Source organism: Lonchura striata, chromosome 5 (genome assembly GCF_046129695.1).
Source record: "Lonchura striata isolate bLonStr1 chromosome 5, bLonStr1.mat, whole genome shotgun sequence".
In the NCBI taxonomy this organism is placed as follows: Eukaryota; Metazoa; Chordata; class Aves; order Passeriformes; family Estrildidae; genus Lonchura; species Lonchura striata.
Genome location: NC_134607.1, coordinates 67,464,202 through 67,484,877, shown reverse-complemented (window position 1 = coordinate 67,484,877; position 20,676 = coordinate 67,464,202). Strand labels below are relative to the sequence as shown.

Genomic DNA, 20,676 nt, shown 5'->3' with positions numbered 1-20,676 from the left:
TCTGAAGCTCCTGGCTTCTGATAAACTGCCAAAATGAACCCTCAAGTACAGGTGCAGCCAAACTCTTTCCCCTTCCCCTGGCAGGGTGGAAGTCCACCCCACCCAAATGAAGAGCTTGACTCATTGAAACAAAGCAGGATGAGCTTCATTTCCCTCTGATCTGAAGAAATCCTCTTTGTCGCCTCTTTGACCTCCAGTTCACCAAAACCATTCCATCTGTGGGAAGATAAAAGTTGGCTCCAGCCCCTCACAGATGACTGGAAGCTTCTCCAGCTTTTACAGGCTCGGTTAACACGGGAGCAGGTCAAGACCACACCGTGCCGTCATCTGAAGCACTGATGGCTGTTGCCTCGGCAGTATCACGTTAAAATCATCATGTATCAAGATGTGGTGGAGCAGCCACCCCGATGTGAGCACGAACGACACCCGAGAGCTCTGGGGGCCGTGCTGGTGTGTGCGCTATTCGTGTTTCCACTGAGGTCGGCATCTTTCTAACAGCCCGCTGCAGCTGTATTTGCGCATTATGAAACCGCAGCTTCAAAGTGCCTGGTGAAGCAGATCCTTCCACCCCGCGCTGCAAGGGAACAAGAGTCACACCACGCAGGAATGTGGCTGCGTGTGTCAGCAAAGTGCCTTTTCAGCCTGGTAGCTGAGTGCAAAATTTCAAGAGGAATTGGGAAATTAAATTTTGAATCCGCATCTCTTCTGTTTGTTAGGAATTCATCCTTTCACATGGACGCGATGTTCCATTTTATGTCTTGTATCATCTATGTACAGAATTTCATTTTAATTTTTTAATATTGTCTTTCCCTGTTGTTGGGATTTTTTCTCTATTTTTCTGGACAGGTTATACATATGCTAATAGAAATATGCCTATTATTTGAAGCATAGTTCTGCTTGTCAATGAAGCTTCATTAACACTGTTATCACTGCCTGACATTTATCTTATAATTTTCCAGAGTTGACTGTTACATCTCCATGGAAACCCAAATTGCAATTGAAACAAGTGAGATAATAAAGGCATCCACAGAGGATTGACAGTATGCAAGCCCACAGTGTTTGCAGGCTACATTTGTTTATAGTTCCTTAGATAAATCCCTTGCAGTGGAGATTTTTATTACCTGTTTCCTATCTTTCCATGACTACTGCTTATTGCAAGGTTTAGAGCAATGATTTTTTTTTTTTTTTTTTTTTTGCTTTTTAATTAGAGCAATAAATTTTATTGGACTCAGCAAGGGAGACATTGAAGATGTAAATTTTAAAGTGATTTTTCTGGAATGAAATAGGAAGATTTTTATAAATTAATTTGGCACTATGTAAACTAAGGCATTCTTATGTTGATTTGGTGGAGGTTGTTTTATGAGCCTAAACTTAGGATCATGGACTCTTTTGATTTGCTGACTCTTTCAGTATGCAAGAAGGATCTCTTTTTTTTTCTGTACCTAAGGACTTGAGCTCTCTTAAGTTCGTGACTCTAAATCAATTTAGATGGTGCCTCAAAGCAAAGAGTCATGAAACTGGAGTGGGTCCAGAGTGAATTAATCTGAAATTAATTTGATTTTGAAAGGCTCCATCTGGCTGTGTTTGGAAAAGGCATTTAGACAGATATATAAACAAATGATCATCTGTATTCTATATGCCAGATGTGGTGTCAAAAAAATGAAGAAATGGTTTTTAAAAAAGAAATCAGCTGAGGGGGATATTGCTACAATGATGCTTAACTTGTTGAAATCACAATTGCATCACATATTGGACAATGATCTTTTCTTATAGTGAGATTTGTAGAAGGGGAGAGCATGGCTGAGCTTGATAGGGTTTTTTTGTTTTAAGAAAATTGAATGTCGCAGCTTCCTTGAATGGTCTATTTGAGATCTAACCGAAACTGGCTAAACAAAATTGGCTGCACCCTTGGCTGTGATCTTCCATTCCCTTTTTAAGGATGCTGTTTAGGTAAAGCAGCCATGTCAGGCATGGCCTCCTTCTCTTTGGGCTTTTGGGCCCATGAAAATGATTCCCTGCATTTTGTGGAGCTCAGCTGGGACCAGGCCTGAGCATATATGCACGTACACATGTGGGTGCCAGTCTTGAAAAACTCTGGACTGTAAATTACTTCTTGCAATAATTGGTTGATTTTAGCACACAGAAATGGCTGCATTTCAAAATAAATGTTTGGAAAACACCTTTCCCATGCCCTCCATCTCAACTCCAGGACACAGTTTGCCATAAACTATATAAGACCTTGCAAACCTCCTAAGAACTTGCTGATAATTGCCAGCCTGGCTACAAAACTTGCTGAAATAGTCATGTCAGTAATTATGAAGTAAAAGAAAAAATTCTGAAACCTTCATTGCTGTCTTTGAAGTGTTTTGGAGGGCAAAGGAAGAAGGGAATTGAGTAACAACTTTGTAAATTTGGAGCAGTAAGTGTTTGAAATGGGAAGAGAGCGACTGAGGTTGTTGACAAGAAAACAGATGGTCCTACGTGTACTGAATTTTAAAGGGTTGGTACTATTCTAATTCAGTTGTTGACATGTCACAAATACATAAGCATTTGGGTATAATCAAATATCATTGTGCTTTAAAAAAAAATAATACCGATAAATGTTTCCTGCCACACAGAAAGAAGTGTGCTTCATTGCAAATGTGTGTAATCAGCAAGGCAAGGCATTAATAATCCACACCATTAATACTGAGCAGTCAGCTACTCCAGGTTCAACTTCATGTGAAAAAGTGCAACAATCCATGCTCCAAAACTATAATGTAATTGTTCAGGCTCACAAGCTCACTCTCATGTTACTGTCCATCTTAGAGTGATACAGAGAGAAAAAGTTCCTTTTCAACTAGAGCCCCTTTAAGACAGAGCATAGATCATAATGCCCCAAAGACATTACCAGCAAAATAGTTATTGAGGAGCACAACAAGAGCATAGCAGTAAGTTGCAGTAATTGCCATAACAGAGGTTAGTTTAGACACAGAAAAATTATAAATTAGAAGCCTTTGTTATAACTTAACATCCCAGTTCAAAACAAGAGTGTAGATGCTGGTCAACAGAAAACAGACAAAAGTCATGACTTAGTCTTTGTTGAACATGGAGAGTATAGTGACAGAACAAGGGCAAATGGCCTTAAGCTGGAAGAGGGCAGGTTTAGTTAGGTGTAAGGAATGAATCCTTTATTGTGAGGGTGTTGAGGCACTGGCACAGGTTGCCCAGAGAGGCTGTGTCTGCCGCATCCCTGGAGGTGTTCAAGACAATGATGCAGCTTAGAACAACCTGATCTAGTTAAAGGCTCCCCAGCTCATGGCAGGGGAGTTGGAATGGATGGTCTTTAAGGTCCCTTCCAACCCAAACCATTCTGTGATTCTCTGTGTTGTCTCATGGGACTTTTCTTAGTAATGCGCCTACCTTACACCTGATGAAGACAGTCCCAATCTTGTTTAAGCGTTTAATGTAGAGAACAAATTCTGCCCAGAAAGCAAAAATGAATTATTGGGTGGTTGCCGAAGCTGAGCTTTATGTTGCGGAACATTATTGTTTAGCAGACCTCATCAAACCTCGAACTAATTCTATCCCAAAGCCTACAGCAGCCTGGAAGAACAAGGACTGAGGCTTACATGGGCTCTTAGTTCATATCTTCAAGGACTTATTTTCAGTCATTCTTTGCATGTATCCCAGAAGTTTGTGATTCTGTACTTGAATAAGAGGGGAAAGGAGTTCAAAGCAGTCGGGGTGGGGTGGCTGTGACTTTCTTCAGCCATTGAAGTGCAAGTATCTGTCACTGGCTGTTAGGCTTCTACTGACTAATAAAATTCTAGTTAGTTGTGTAAACTTCTAATTTCAGTTGAGTAAAATCTATAGGCTACTGTAGGCAAATCCTTAAAGATACTGAAAATAGGTCACTGTAAGTTTTATCAGCATAAACAAAAAGATGCTGCCCAGTTCAGACTTGTATAGATGATGTGTTTAATTGTTTGCTTCCACTATTGGATGAACTAGCAGTGATATTTAATTGGTTTCCAAAATAGAAGACTCTAAAAAAACCAAACCACTTCCCCTCCTTGTTTGCTTTCTCTTCTCCACTCGTCCACTCTTGTTTACATGTATTTTAACTTGTATGAGTTGCTCCACTCACAGCACATGCACATCATTAAGCACTACTGCATGTTCTAAAAAATTATTTGCTTAATGAAAAATAAAAAATGGTCCATACAGCAGCAGTAAGAGATGAGATCACCTGAAACATGTAGCACTTTTTTTTTTCTTTTTTGTAAGATGTGTTTGCATGTGTGTGAAGCAGATGTAACAGATGTAGATAACTTTTGCAAAGCTTGACTGTATGGTTCCAGGAAGCATTACCCACAGCACAACATTAGAATGACATCTTTTGGTAGGTTTAAACATGTACACAAGGGTTATCCATTGTTTAAGTAGAAACCCCTGCCTTAAATCAAACTGGTTTGTAATAGAAGTGGTGCAGGAATGCAGAGACTGAACACCTGAAGAACCACCCCCCTCTGGAGGTGAATATTTAACTTTGGTGAGCAGAACTCTGAGGGCTAATTTTAGGAAGGTGAGAAGCCTTAAAGCACAAAGGAGTGTATGTGCTCCAATGTGCACCTCCAGCTGAAAAGGGAACTGCATTTTAATATAGCTCTTACTATGATTTCCTTTTGTATCCTTGATTTCTTTCTGTGATACTGGTGAGGAATCTGCATCTATACCTCTGAGAAATAACAGGTTTTATCTCAGGTGGGATCAGCTCTCTTCTGATGTTTCTCTAGTCTGCATTTTGTTCAGTACATTTTCTAATTCATATTGCCCTTAGTATCATGCAGTCTGACCTATCTGCTTGAAAGCCAACTTCCCTCTGCTGCTCCTTCTTCCCAGCCCAAATTTATTACCCATCAAAAAAATTTCAAAGTGGGGATTTTTTTCCCCTCCATATTTTCAAATATTTTTTTCTCTTGGATAAAATATCTTCTTACCTTACCTAAAATTTGCAACTGAGGCAAACTGATTACATGTACGAAATTTGGAATTAATCAGAGAACAACTATTCCCTATACTAGCAGTGATTTGTATGATCTACTACATGGAGAGAGTTAGCAAAGCTAAGCTATGAGAAATCTCTGATTTTACCAGAAAAATTTCTGTGGATTTTGAATTATCAGGGCAGTAAAAAGTAACTCATTGTCTTAAGAAAAATTACACTTTTAGAGATAATTTCTGCCAATGCAGAGGTAACACAAGGAAAAACATCTTTGTATTTACCACGGAGTGCTTACACAAGCATTTAAGTATTATTAGCTACCAAGAAGAATGAATTCTGAGCATTGTATGTCAGGTATTAAAAGCCATCAGGATTTTCATGTAATTCATGTGTGTGTGAGAGTGCAAGTGTGGTTGCTCTCTGCTGGGTGGATGAAGAATTGCTCATCTCTTTGTTAAGGTCTTTATGGGGCTGTAAGATGAATTGCAAGCCTTACAGCTGCTCCGTTATTAGCCCTGCTGATGGGTGCAGGGAAGCCTGGAGATAATTATTTTGTAGACTTTACTGCCTATGTAGTACTGAACATCCTGCCATATGAGTTTTTTTCCACTGGGCATGATGTCAGGGTCATTTAACGATTGCTGTTTAGGATATGTGTTACTTAATAATAATTATAAGTGTTATTAGAGTCTAATAGTTCTGCCAAAAACTACAACACACTACAGCAGAAGCAGTTAATGATTTTTGAAACATCATCTTTCCTTTGAGCTGCTTTTGAGCAAGTGTGCTGCAAAAATGCTGATGGGTTAGAAGGCATCTGGAGATGACTTTTTTCCCCCCCAAAACACAGAGACCTGGTCATTTACAGCTTAAAAATGTTGCACAGCTTCTTTTTCTGTTTGTCAGAGGTTCTGGCCCTTATTTTGCTGGCCAAAATCCAATGTAGGTAATTACCTTCTGTGTCTATAAATTGCAGCCCCCTGCAGTTTTCAATTGGGTACAGTATTGTTCTACCCTTCCTGGCTGAAATTGTTGTGCGATAATGCTCCATGTCATTAAACAGCTGCCGTCTGTCACCTTACAATGAAGTCATTCCTCTCTAAACAATGAGTTTATAAAGCCCTTTTGGGTCCTTCCAGACAAAATTTGCTCGTAAACCAGCAATTATGATCTTTGGAGTACATTAAGGTGATGCTTGGCTGTCTCTCTTGACAGCAGTCAGAAGCCTTCAAACGGGTGTTGTCCCTTTTGTCAGTTTGTGTGATATCCTGGCAGTGATGCCACAGCTCAGGTGTAAATGCTTTATTGCTGTAAAACCTTGATGCCTGTAAATACCTCTGCACTGGGTTGGATTTAGTTGTCATTACACTTGGAACTTGATTATTACCATATTCTTGTTATGTTGGCTCTTAGAGGGAATTCAGATATCTTATGGAACATGAAAAAGGCAAATCCCCAGCAAATTGGTAAAACACAATAATAGGGTGAGACTTGCAATATGAATTAACCAAAAAAGAACAGTAGGAAGGTTCTGGGTAGGGTTAAAACAGATTTGGCAAACAGGTGTCATGTAAATCCGTTTGGTCCCCGTTAACAGCTGTTTTTCAGCACCTGACTTGACACTGGGATCATTAATGGAAATTAATGTGGATTAATGCCAAAGCTCTTAACAGTGATGAATTTAAGAGAGTCTGTTTTAATTCAGACATTTTTTTCTGAAGGCTACTTCTCTGTCCTGAGTGGGCAGTTCACTTTTAGCAGTTCTGCAGTAATTAAAGATATGAATGGGAGAGACCAAGAGGGCATCTGCTAGGTTTTTCTGGTGCTCCTGCTGAAGCAGCAGGGATATTAAAACAATCTCTAGCTCCTCAAGAGTGGCTCTGTCAGCTTGCTGAAATGATGGAATGGTAGTTAGGTTATTAGAAGAAAAATTGGCACAAATTGAGAGAGAGTATGCTCTGGCAGCAACCACAAGCAGCCAGCGACTCAGTGTCTTAATCTCTGCCCTCAGGCTGCTCTCTATGATACAGATGACACCTTGTCAGTGAAGATGATGTGCTGGGTCACCCTTGAGTCCAATGGGCTAAATTGGCCATGGAGGGAAGGATTGCTACAGCATAGAGTCACATAAGCTAATTTTTTTATTTCTTTCATTCTTTTTTTTTTTTTTTTTAAATGTATGTCATCATTTGGGTACTGACAGTAAGTGCCAAAGGATCCCATTCTCATTAGTGTCCTCTAGACACAGCTATCTCTGTACACTTGTGCTTTCAAGAAATAGTCCTAAGTCTTCACAAGACTTGCTTTGCTTCCATCTGGAAAGTTTTACATGTAGTTTTTCTTTTGACTTATTACTTCTTGGGTACAGGAGAAGGGGAGATAGGGGAAGGAAGAAGCCACTTCCTTTGAGAGGCACTGTGTTGGCAAAGAGAAGTAAAAGCCCTACAGCTCTTAGCAGTCAAGAGGTCTTAGTGCAGAGCAGTAATGTTCATTGGATGAAGATAAAAGGTGGGAAAAGATAAGGGAATTCATCTTAGAAGGGAACATTTGCAAAGGATCAAACATATTTGGCTGGAACCCAACAAGTTCTGTGACAAACTGAACCATCAGGCAGGTGTGGTGTATAATTTTGTTCCTCAGTGGAGCCTTCCAGTGCACTGAAGGGATCAGATCCATAGAATCTATAAAATAGGTGGTTTTGCCCCAGTGTTATCTCTCTGCTGATTTATTCACTTGTTCATTTTGTCTGCATTGGCTCTAGTCCTACACCAGCTGCCAAAGCTGGGTGAGGATACTACTACAAGTGTCATTGCTGCAAAGTGTTCATGGGCTCCTCAAAATCCCAACAGTGAGACTTGGATTCCCACTCTGAGGTGTCTGAGAGCCTTGGTTTGCATTGAGATCAAAAGGATGCAGTTTAGGAAGAAGCCCAGCTGTGTTTGTAAAACTGAGTGCCCTCTCTGTGGCCTGAACTTATCTGTCAAACCTCCAAAATGCTGGCAGCTCAGTCAAGTCCCTACCTTGTGGTAGAAAAGTATTTTAAAGAAAAACCTAAATTATGCTTCACTTTTCCCTAAGTCTGCAGGAGTTAGTGGATTGACAGAGCTGTCAATGGATGGTGGAATTTAGTTAGGAGAAGTTTTAATGACTTACTCAAGTTAATGTAGGCAGTGAGTGACAAAACCTGTCCCCTGGAGCTTTTCATCGTAGTGTATGGCACCAACACCTTGAGTCAGAGCTTTTAACCATCTTCAGCCAATGAAGCATTTAAAGAATATGATCAATGTAATTCAACTTCAATCGCAACAAAATAAGAAAGGGCTTAAACGTTCTGTGCAATTAGAAGAGAGCTTGGCCTGTGCCTAAACCTTTAGCTCAAAGCAAGAACTTGATGCTAATAGGGCCATTTACCTGAGAAAACAGGTATTAGTGTTTGGCTTTGTGCTTTTCTAAAAAATTGGCTGATTAGAAATGGAAATTGTGGGGGTCTTGGTGGTAAAGGTGGTTTTGGTAAAGGAAAAAGCAAAAGAATAAACTTGTTATTATTTATTAAACATGACCTAGCTGTAATTCTGGGCTAAGTAGCAATTGTGTATGGATTTCTTAAAGAAGGGATCCAACAGAGAGAACAGATGAAGGGCATGATTTAAAACTGAACTCAATACAAACAACACAGAGAATAAATGAAGTGAAAAATCAAGCCAATTTATGAAAGAAAATAGTTGACCATGCCCAGGGCAGAGCTGGGAGCTTAACTAAACTTCTACCTTTTCTTTCAAAATAACATATAAGCGTTTTCTAGTTATTTTAAGCTATGGGTCAGGGATTTTTCAACCTCCCTAGCAGGGAGGTTGTTTGACAGATTGGGTTTTACGTAGAGGAATAGGAATTGAAAAGAAATAATTGAGTGATTTTTTAGAGGTTTAAGTGTCACATAGGTGCCTACTGCTCCATGAAAGTCTTGAAAGTTGTTCCCATGAACTATCACTCAAGTGAGTCAGTCATAGTTTTTCTGTTTCTTGGCAATTTTAAGGGGGTGGTTGTTTGGATGGTTGGCTTGGTTTGGCTTAAGTTGTCTTTGTAAGGACAAAGTTGTCTTTGTAAGGAAATGCAGTTTCTAAGGCCTAGAGAAGTCACAATTCCTGCAGGTGAACTTGTGACCTGCAGAACTTTTTCAAAATGAAGAGCATTTGCAAGACAAGATATTTGTAGATGCAATGTAATGTAACTGTTTGGACCAAGTCTTGAAGTCTCTTTCTCAGGCAAGATTCCTGCTAGAGTAGTAGGAATTTTAGCCATTTATGAGAGTGATAAATGCTGTTGTCTGCTGATCCGTGTTGAAAGCACTTCACAAGGGATGATCAAACTTCTTGCTGGTGGTGTAAAATGTGCCTTTAATATAACTTTCTCCTTCCTGCCTGTAAGCAGCGAAAGTGCTAAAGTTAATATGGACATATTAATGTGAATTATGCTTTCAAGGAGATGAAACACATGAAACGAAATAATTTGTCTTCACACAGGTTATAGCTGTGAGACAGGGGAATTGCACAGGGTTGTTTTCTTCTCACCACTCTTAGATTTTTTTTTTCACATGTAAAATATTATTTTCATCTGGTTGTGCAGATTCTGAGCTCTTCCAAGTCCTCTGGTGGGCATTCACTCCTGAACAATCATCAAACAGAGAAATTCTAATTAAAGCCAAGTTTTTTGAAAGTGGCAGGTGGCTCTGAAATGCCTGAATTCTGCCATGATCAGCTTCTGACATTGCTGCATACAGGCCATTTGCCCCTTCTCCCTCGTGGAAAGATGGGGGGATGCTTGAAAATTCATGCATCATTAGTGTTCTTTCTTGAAACTGAAACATCCAAAAATCATCAGCACTTTTGGAATTTCTAGCCAAGTAATTAGTTGAAACTACTGTCCTTAATTATCAACTATGCAAGGAGGGAAAAAGAGGAGGGAGTGATGTATTTTTATATTTGTTCAGTATTTAAAATTATTTATTTTCTGTGTAAGAGTACAAATTCTCCTAAACCATGATCTATCTTTTGTCTCCCAGATTAGATTATTTTTTGTTCAGAAGTTATTTTTCCCTGCAAAAGTGTGGTTGTTTTGAACTTGGATTTAGGATGTACATCTGGAGGTCAGATAGGCTAAGAATTTACAGGGGGTGAAAGTGTTCAAAAATTTGATCTCCTTTTGCAGGGCAAAAAAAACTTTTTGAAGCAGCATTTGAATTTCCACAACGATGTAGGCAGTTTTGCCACTACCGTCTCTTTTTGATTTGTGCTATTTTTTTATGGCAGCAATAAACACTATGCTTTAAACTGGGTCTCTCCAGACTGCTTTTCCTTTTTAAAGAGCGTAGGCAACTAATCGGCAGCAACCAGCCACATAGCTGGAGTGTTTTCCATTCTAGGCAATATCAGACTAATTTGATGCACACATGGATGCTTCACACAATCTGCAGATTCATCGCTGGCATCTTGCATCAGTCATCTGACAGATTGCCAAGTGTTTCATACTCCTTTCATGTGACTTTATTACAAAACACACACACATAGACACACGCACTGCCTGGTTTCTGCCAGTAGCCAGTTTAGTGAGAATTCACTGCAGTTCTGTTTACAGCAGCCATGGAGAGAAATCTGCACTTATTTGCCACTATCCTCTACTTTAAAATGCAGAAGTCCCGGGTTGTGTTGTGTCGCTCTCATCTTATATAATGACATTAAGCAGCAGCCTGCAGAAAAAACCAGACTCAATGAAAAATGTAATAGCATTGTTTTTTGTTCGTAATACTTATGCTATTAATTAAATCCTGATTTTTTTTTTCTGCTTTGTGCCAATTGACATCATCTTCTGCATCTAGTGCACATGAAAACTGCGTAGTCTCCTAACTTGTCTTCTCTTTTTAATCTCCTCTTCCACTTTCTAGTAACGGCACAGCTAACAAGATGAATGGAGCTTTGGATCATTCAGACCAACCAGACCCAGATGCCATTAAGATGTTTGTTGGACAGATTCCCCGTTCGTGGTCAGAAAAAGAATTAAAAGAACTTTTTGAGCCTTATGGAGCTGTCTACCAGATTAATGTTCTCCGAGACAGAAGTCAGAACCCTCCCCAAAGTAAAGGTACAGTAGTTATGCTCTCTTTGCTTTCAGTTTGCTTGTTTTCCCAATGATCTTGCTTCCCTTAGCATTTCCAGAGAGGTTTGCAGCGGGGCTTTAGGTTTTGTAGTATGCTGTGTTGAGCTATGCATCAGTCCTAAGAGGAGAGGACTCATGAATCCTATCGGATATTGCCTTCCTCCTCTTCTTAAACTGAAGTTTATTATCTGTTATCTGGAAGCATGTGTTCCAACTGTGCAAAAAATAATAAAATATCGCTCTCCTTCTTTAAATTATCATTACCAAAAATGTGGAAACATGAGAGGTTGCTTCCCAGGATTAGCTCATGAAAAATATAATTTTCTATTTCCTTTCATTTCCTCTCTTTGCACCCCAGGTGGGAAATACTTTAAGGATACAGAAGGGAAAAATTATGATGGTGGGTTCTTGCCACATCATTGCTCCAACAGCAATAAAAATTACAAACAGCCACCCTGCCCTTTTTCCAAAATGTGATTTTTTTTTCTGCAGTCATGTTAAAGGATTATTTTTTGGCATTGATATTGTTCTAAATGAAAGAGTTACTTTTCCTTCCTGCATTTTTTCTATACACACGTAAAGTATTTGCCCCTAACTATATTCCTTCCTTTCACTACATATATCTGTGCTTGTTTAGGCACACAAGAGTTCTGTGTATTATAGCTGTTTAAGTGTGACACATGCTTACATGTAAGCTGAAACTGAATATTTTGGTTCACAGAATGCATTTTCCTCCCTACCTAGCTGTATGTTTTCCTTCAGCCTTGGTATGTGAGAGCATTGCTGCTGTTAGAAATAATTAGCGTAGCTCAGAGGCAGAACTGGATGTGCATGTGTGTGCCTGGCTGTAAGGTTGCTATTTCTTATTTACACTTATTTACACTTCTTACTGCACTCCTGCCACTGACTCTAAAATCCTTCAGAGCACATGTGCTATGGAGAATATCACAGAATGATTTTGTGGGCTCACAGCAAAGTTAACAGTGTAAAACAGCCCTTGCTGGAGATGAGAGGTGCCTGCTGCTGTGGGAGGCACACACAGCCTCGAGTGCTCCTTGCTTTTGGGCAAAGCACTGCCAAGGCTCAACATATCTCCATTTTCCTGGTACTGGGCAGAGGATCCTCTCGGTGCCTTCTTTTTGCTGCCCAGTTTAAGCAGTTGGGTGCTTTAAGTGACCATGGTTTATTTTGGGTTGCTTGCATCTCATACTTCTAGTTAAAAGACTTGGTACATTGGTCCCACACCAGTGTCAGGGAGGAGGTCTAGCTCACTGTACCTTCCTGCTATTCAAGTGTCTGTGCTAGATCACTCTTCCCCCTTCCCCATCCCTGGAAGTTTTTAAGGGTATGTTGTGTGAACAACCTGCTCTAATGAAACATGTTCCTGTCCATGACAAGAGGGCTGGAATAAGGTTCTCCTTAAGGTCCATTCCAACCCAAAGCATTCCATAATTCTGTGATTCAGAAGCAGAAGGTATTTCTGGTTGGAGTGTTTCAGTGTAGTTCTGCTTCCAGCCCACCCCCCATCTCATTTCCCAGGACTGATGTATTGTAGCATGTACCCCCCTGCTGCACAGAGCCCTCACCAAATGTCTTTTTCTTGTAATGCTGGATAGGAGAGCATTAAGAGGTCAAGCAACTGGATTTTCTGCAGTCCAGGCTGCTATGGATGAGCAAACTCCTCCTTAGTTTAAGCCACTAAAATGCTGAACTTAGAGACTCGTCCATTTGGAAGCAGCTGATTCCTGGGTCACAGCAATGCCTTCCCACTAAGCAGTAAATGAAGTGAGAATGATCTTGTGGTTAGACAGAAGAAATCCATTGATACCCATTTCTGGGAATCACTGTACCTGTCCATCAGGCAGCTGGAAGGCATAAGGATGAAACATAGATCATGCAAATCACTGTAGACTAATTATCAATGTTTGTAGTCCCATATACAATATTCTTTTTGAAAGGTGGCTGGGTTTTGGGGATGCATTTTGCTTGGACTCTTTTCAGCCATGCAGAGATTATGCTTGTCACTTCAGGCATTATGTGTTAATTAATGAGTAAATGAAATTAATCCTGAAGATAGGCAGAATAACCTTCAGACTTACTTTTCTCGGGCACCAGCAGCAAGCTCCTCTGGTGGTCAGCTTTTCCCTCAGAAGCTTTGGAGGAGGGTATCTCTATGCTGGCTCTGTCCTTCCTCCTGGCTGAATCTGTCAGCAAAGTTGCCAGAAACCTCTTGAGTTTCTTGTGGATACTCTTGACTAGGAATGATCTTTATTTTCTTAATCCAGTGTGAGAGATTGTTAAGAATGTTAGAAACAAACAAACTGAAAAACTGCCCTGAAAAACATCCTACAGTCTTTTCTCACAATTCATGACTGTTCTTCACCTACACTATCTACTAAGCATTTTAAAAAGAAACTGAATTTTCATTTTTTTTTTGTTTGGAGGTCATAGAATACCCTGAGCTGGAAGGGACGCACAAGGATTACAGAATCCAGCTCCTAGCTCTGTACAGGACAAATCATGTGTCTAAGGTGGAATGAAATTCCATGCTCCTCTTCTGTGTAAATATCCATAAAACAACCATTTTTATTTAATTTGAGCTGAGTGGATTTGGGTTGTGCCACGCATTTTTCTCCCTGCTGACCCTTTGTATCACCTCCAGTTTTGTAAACAATCCACCCAGGGAACCTGGATGGGTGAGGTAGAAAAAAGTCCATTTTTCATTTCATTGCATGGTTGGGACTGTGTGTAAGGCAGAACATTCACTGCCTGGTGTCACACAGAAGTTGTTTTCTGAATATGCTTCAAGCCATGAGTTGTAATGACAGGAATGCAAGTTGGTGTTACTACACCACACAGAGGGGAGCAGTCAGGTTTTGCTCTTTAAAGAAAAGCATTTTGATTTTTGAAAGATTCCTCTCTTCTCAGACAAGGGTTGTGCATGTCTGTGAGCTTGGCCAAAGGGGCTCCTCTAATTTGGACCGAGTTTTTCTCTGATGAACTGTTTATGAAGCTGCAATCTGAGTCTCTCCCAATTCTGTCAAAAATAACCATAGGCTGCTTCTCTCTCTCCTGCTGTTATTCAGACTGCCTTTCATACCCTCCAACGACAGACGGCCTAGTTCATGTCTTCCCTCCTCTTTTGTATTGCTTGCCAGCTCTGCAAAGGAAGACAGGTAGAAAGCCAAGTTTACCTCACTCTGGAAAACCAGAGGAAAGCCATCTTAATTCCACAGATATATTGATACTACTGCAAACGTTGAAGCTTGGCTTTATTAGCTGGGAGCTTCAGGAATGGCTGCATTCTAGGAAATTCCTCATCCTTTCCCGAGCTTGCATTTTTCTGCTTCTTTTGGATGTGTGAAAGTGCTCAGAAAAGTAATTTGACTTTGTTTTTTATCTCCTGTTGTTTTGTAAGGCTTTTCCCTCTTTCTGCAACAAAAGAAATCCAGGGGATTATGTAAACTAAATAGGGAAAAATAAAACAACCCCCCTACCCCCCGCCCCCGAAAAAAAAAAAAAAAAAAAACAGGGCAGAAAATTCTATACCCCTGAAATAAATGGCACTTTTGGCTTCTGGGGGCCAAGGGGATTCAAAATCTGGTCATATCAGCCCTCTCTGTTCCCAATCCAGCTTGCTCCCTTTATATAATTTTTTCTGGGTGAACAGATGACTTTTTTCCAGGGTAGTTGTTTAAAAGAGTTTCTCTAATATCTCAAATGCAGCAAACTCCATGTGAAGGCAGCATACACTGCCACCAAGATCTCTCTTCTTCCCCACTGTTTTCCTAAGCCAGAAAGATTTCCTTGGTTACTTTGGTTCTGAAGTCCAAGTGCTGAAGCAAGCAGATGGTGCAGGGCTACTTTTGTCTTTTGAAATGCAGCAGAAGAGTCTTGGGCCAGATCCACTATGTCCTTTTGGCACCTTGCCTCTGCTTCAATACCTGAAAATTCTTGGAGGTATTAAGGTCCCCTAAACCAGCTTTGTGAGCCTGAATTTCTTTTTGCTGCCATAGGAATCACACTGCAGAAGGCAAGGAGAGGCACCTGTGTAACAACTGACTCTGTGTTTGCTTGTAGCCTTTTACACACCCTTTATCAGATTAGAGGGAGGCTGCTGAGTGAGCAAGGATGTGCTGTAGTTAAAGGCCAGTGTTTATTATTATCCTATTTAACATGGTAATTTAAGTCTATTGGGAGGCAAGCAGAGGATTCTGATAATGAGGCATTCATGTGCTGTGTACAGGAGAGACCAGGTGGGCAAGGAGGTGTATAGATGTGTATAGTTATACATATATATAGAGAGAGAGATGCATATAGGAGGCAAAAGTTACCTGGCTTGCTTGAGCACCACTCGAGCCTCAGTTTAGCTCTTCCAAAATAGTCTGGTGCAGGCAGGGGGGACGATCCCTCTCCTCCAGCAGATCCCTGTCACAGTGCCTGGTACAGTAGGAGCAAAGGGAACTCGGGCAGTCCTGCACAGCAGCAGAGCTGTGGAACTCACTTTGTCACACATTCCTACCCTGAGTGTCCTAACCTGCAGCAAGGACCAGCTGCTCCTTGTTCCTTGAATGCCCCTGTGACACCACACAGCCAATTGCACCCTCTGCTCCTTCAGGCACTTTCAATACATTGTGTTTGGCAAAACTTTTTAGATGCTCTTTAAAAGCTCCCTTCAGCCAGCACTCCAGGAGATGGGGTTTCTCTACACTTCATGTCTTATTTTGTGTTTTGAATGCTCTCAGAGGCCCACATGAGCACTGTTTAGCTTTTGAGATCAGATGAGTTGCACCGTGAGCATATTTGCTGTTCAAATTGTGCCCACAGCCATAGTGCATGTGTGTCTTAGACTAAATTTTGGTGATGGTGGCTGACAGATACTTTGTTACTATGCAGACTTGAAATATTTTCCTGCACTGTGCCTTGCATGTTATTTTTTAGCAGGCACATTGTACACAATAAGAAGACAAGACTGGCAAAAGCCAGATGTCATTAAATACAAGTACAATGGGGAAGAAGAGAGAATGATAAAGTTGAGTTTTTAGCTTGAATTCTCTGACTGTAGGGCATTAAAATTTAAACCTTAAGGAATCTTAAATCTATAATTTTAAATGTGTTGTAAATAGCATTATAGAATATATTCCAGATGTGAGCCGATTTTTAGAAAAGGTAATTCTTACTCGACAAATCTGATGGAGTTTTTCAAGAAGTTTCTGTGAAAGTGGACGGGTGTGAAATCATCTATATAATCAGGCTGATTTCCCAGGGGCATTTCACAGAGTGTCACACAGGAGACTAATCCATGCAGCTGCTGGTGAAGCAGAGAAGGACCCATTTCCAAATGGGGAAAGGAGCTGGGTAGATGATCGCGGGCAGATTAGAATGGGGAAAGGTTACAGGCCAGGGGAGGAGAGGGGATGATGATTGGAGAGAACAGGGACTGTTATTGGAGATCAATACTTTTTCACTCTCTATGTAAATGGCTTTGACAGAATGAACCACCAACTTGTTATCCAACTTTTTGGATCATCCAGAAGGAACTAGATGGGGGAGAAGTCACCTGATAACCTGGAGAAAACAATCAAACACAAAGAGATTCTGCTGGGTAAAATGAACCTTGAGCAAGTAGAATAAATTTTATTTTGAGTGAACAAGTATGTTGAATGACGATTTGAAGAGTGCACATTTTATAAAAGGACTGAGATGATGTTTTGTATCTGTGTGGTCAAAAAGGCACAGAAAATGCGAGCTGTATAAATGGAAGCATTGAATAGAGCCTTCAAGGAAATACTGCACCACTTAAAGAAGGATTTTTTTAATCATGTTTAAACTACAGTTACCAATATTTAGTACCATTCTATAGAAAAGGGCAGAGGTTCAGAGAAGAGAAGCATGATTTTGTATGAAGTCAGGAAGGGTTGAGCTATGGTGAAAGGTCTACAAAGGTTAACTTGCAAAGGGCTTCAAACATTGACTTACAAGAAAGCTAAAAGGGGAAAAGCTGAGGAAGAATACAGGACTCTACCTCGGTTTGGAAAGGAAAAGTTGTAAGGGGATGCAATTGAAGTTTCTGTAATATGTTGAAGTGCATACCAAAGGCAGGGATAGATAAGCTCTTTCAATTAATATTAAACCCAGGGACTGCACAGCATAGACTTAAGACTGAGGAACAGCAGGCCAACAGAAAAAAAATTGACTTCTCAAGTCAAACTTTCTTCCTCCACTTGCAGAGCAGAGAATGGCTTCCAGAAGAAGCAGTGAGAAGAGTTCCAAAAGAAACTTTCCTTTTTCTTGTTTCCATTTAGTATTTTGAAATAGTGCATCTGAAACAGGACATGACACAATTGCTCCCTATGTCCAAGTGCAGTTTCAGCCCATAAACAGGACAAGATGCCAAGCTGTCAGTGGCTGTCTGTGGCTTAGCCATGTCCAGCACGAAGAGGAGCTGAGACTGGTGTCCCCTGATATTTTTGCATCGCTTTGAAGAGTGGGAGCAGATCAGGGTAACATCCCATTGCATACTTGACTGCAAACCTGTTGCCCACTTAAATCAGACTCACTGTATACTCCCTTCATTGACAATGCCAAGAAAGTCAGCCCCCGTGATAGCAAAAATTATCACAGCAAACCCAACCCAGTCAGACAGAGCAGAAGTAATGGAAGATATCTGTGAAGAGACTGTAACAGAAGCAGGGGGTTGTGGCTGCAGAATGGGAAGACTAGAGGGTGGTGGGGGGAGATGGCTAGAGGATTTTTCAGTTGTGGTATTTAAATACAGAGGTAGCACAGAAACCTTTCTTTAGCCTTTTTTCTAAAGTTCCTGTATACAGTGCCTGAATGACTGGAGTGGAACGAAGCTATTTTTACTTTTAGGCATCTTTTCCCTTCCCATTTTTATAGTATTTATCACAGTGGGAGCTTGGTCCAAAAATGAGGACTCTAGGTATTGCTGTAAGAAGTTAATAAAAATAACACATCTCTGAGGGATTAAAGTAGATCACTTTGGGGCTCATTGGCTGCACTTTTGTAGCAGCTTAACTATGATTTACAACTGCATATGAATTTTAAAAAGTAAGCTAAGACTGTATAAGCATATTATTAATTACATCTATGATGAAAAAAAAAAAAAAATGCATTAACCTGAACTACCTGAATCTTTTTAGTTAAATTGATAGAAAACCCATGTACAGACCAGCCATGAGAAGAGCAGGACTTCATATTCCAATTTTAGTTCTTTCTAATGTTCTTGTCTGATAAACATTTGAGGGGAAGGCATGTTCAGTAAAGGGGCATTTGAAAAGGAATTTTGTACTTCAGTTCAGGCATGCTATGTTGACAACTTCAGAACATCAAACAGCATTTACTTATAGAATATTTTAGAACAACTTTAAAAAAGAGTCCCAAATGTTCATAAAATACAAATGTGTAATCTGTTGTTTGTAATGACATCACTTCATTGGGGAAAAACCCCACATGGTCAGGCACTTAAAACAGCCTGAACTTTCAGTAAAATTGAAAAAAACAACTAATCACATTGCTTTCTTGAATGTGAATAGTATGCCAAACCTCAGTTTCTCAAATATATAATCTCAAAGGAAAAAAAACTGTAATGCATTGAAAAATCTAAGTCAAGTCATGCACACACTTGCATGCAGGAATTAATCAATAGATATAATACTCAGACATAAAACACAGGCATGTTTTAAGTATTTTCAGAATTGCTGCCTACATTTAAAATATATGCATCTATAAAAGTGCCAGATACTGTCAGCTTGATATTTATGGTATCCAGTATCTTTAGTTCCATACCAAAGCTCACATCAATGAGATTCGACCATTTTATGACGTTGTGGCACTGAAATTTTTTCCTCTTCCAATTTTGATCATGTGAATAAACACACTATTTATCTACTTGTCACATAAAATATATGTGAGTTTTTGTTAAAAGACAATGGCTTCAAAACATACCATACAACCCTTCTCTTGTTATGTAGTGTTTCTTATTCTATTCCATTCTAATATCAAGATCATTTGCTCTGAACACGTAAGAAGATTTTGCAAAGGATGTGGGGACTGGTCTGAAATCTTCACACACTTTGGCAAGAATCTCAAAGGAAGAAAACATTTGATAACTGAGCAGTGTCAAAAATGAAGTGTAATTGGGAAGCAGCCTTATGAGCATGGATTTCAAGTGTACTGCAGCTTGCAAATCTCACATTTCCACTGCAAAAATAGCAGTTTATTCATTTTGTCTTCTGTTCCTTTCACCCCACTAAAATTAGTCACAGGTGCATGTGCACATATATGCACAAATAAATAATAGCCTAAAATTAAAACCCACAATGTGGGAAGATTTCCTCATTAAAAGATAGAAGGAGATACTCCAAGGCACTAAGAATTTTTGTCACCGCTGAGATGATGTGAGAGACATAAATATTACAATGAAGGGTCACAATAAAAAGCTAAAGACCACATAAAATATTTTAGCATAAATATGTCATCAATTTTGCTAGTTCTTAACATGATATTTAAACCCCAAGAGGGCCTTGAAAGGATGTCTGCTATTCTTTATAATTTTGAAATGCATTAAAAACAGATATGTATAGCATGTATAGCAGTATAAATTAATTACTATTTAATTACTTCCATCTTCCCTGAACCAGATCTTGTCGGCCTGTATTTTTTTGTGGGAGCAGGGTAGCAAGAGGGCAGATTTGGGCTTGCTTTGGGTCTGGTAGGACCCAAAACATCCTCAGTGTCAGATTTCAGTGGTACAGATTCTATAAAAGGATGTGCTGTGCCAGTTGTAGTATTACTCTTTTTTTAAGACATCAGTTTCATAGTGTACTTTAACCATCAGCATATTTCAAAAGAATAGCAAATAACTCCCCAAGGATAAAGTCTGGTAGTGGCTTCTAAGCCTGGTTTGAGCTTAACTCAAGCCAGTGAGCTGTGGGTGGAAGGCTGTGTATGCCATATAAATCTCCTGGTCCATCTGTCTTGGGAAAGAATGCATTTTCAGGAATCTGTGTCTTTCTAATTGCTTATAAAAACACTCTGAGACAAGCCAGTGAATAAATTAAATTTGAATGTTTCCAGTGAATCTTTTCAGTTTCTCACTGAACCTAATTACTGTCTAATCTATGCCCATGAGTATGCAGTTTTAAGTGGGACGTTAGACTTTCACTCTGCAGATTAAACTCTGTGGTGCATAAATTCATTATTATTTGTGTAAGAGAAAACTTCAGTGTCTACTACCTTATGGTTTTAATTTAAAATAACTACTGCATCCAATTCAGGCATTCTTTTAGAGGGCTAAGAAGAGCTGTAAAGAGGTGGAAGATCTTTCTAATAAATGGTGTCTCTTATTCACCCAAATGAATTGGAAAAATTTATGTTTCAAACAGTAATTAAACTCTCCTTGTAGCTCAAGATGTCATGCCTTCAACTGCAATTTTAGGGAGCTGTTCCACAATGGGGAGTAGATTAATATAATGTACTGCTGGAAACTTTTTGCTGCAAGGATGAGTGTGGCACCA

At 39.8% G+C, this 20,676-nt stretch overlaps 1 protein-coding gene across 17 annotated transcripts in view; it reads left to right on the top strand.

Moving 5' to 3' along the window:
• CELF2 (CUGBP Elav-like family member 2) overlaps window positions 1–20,676 on the top strand; it is a 547,018-nt gene that overhangs the window by 403,703 nt on the left and 122,639 nt on the right. For 16 of the 17 annotated variants that reach the window (XM_021530962.3, XM_021530961.3, XM_031506833.2 and 13 more), the window contains one exon: window positions 10,926–11,122. In XM_021530962.3, the coding sequence (XP_021386637.1) occupies window positions 10,945–11,122 (178 nt within the window). In that variant the 5' untranslated portion in view covers window positions 10,926–10,944. Of the gene's footprint in view, window positions 1–9,937; window positions 10,761–10,925; window positions 11,123–20,676 lie in introns of those variants that run through there. The other variant, XM_021530963.3, reaches the window with a different exon arrangement.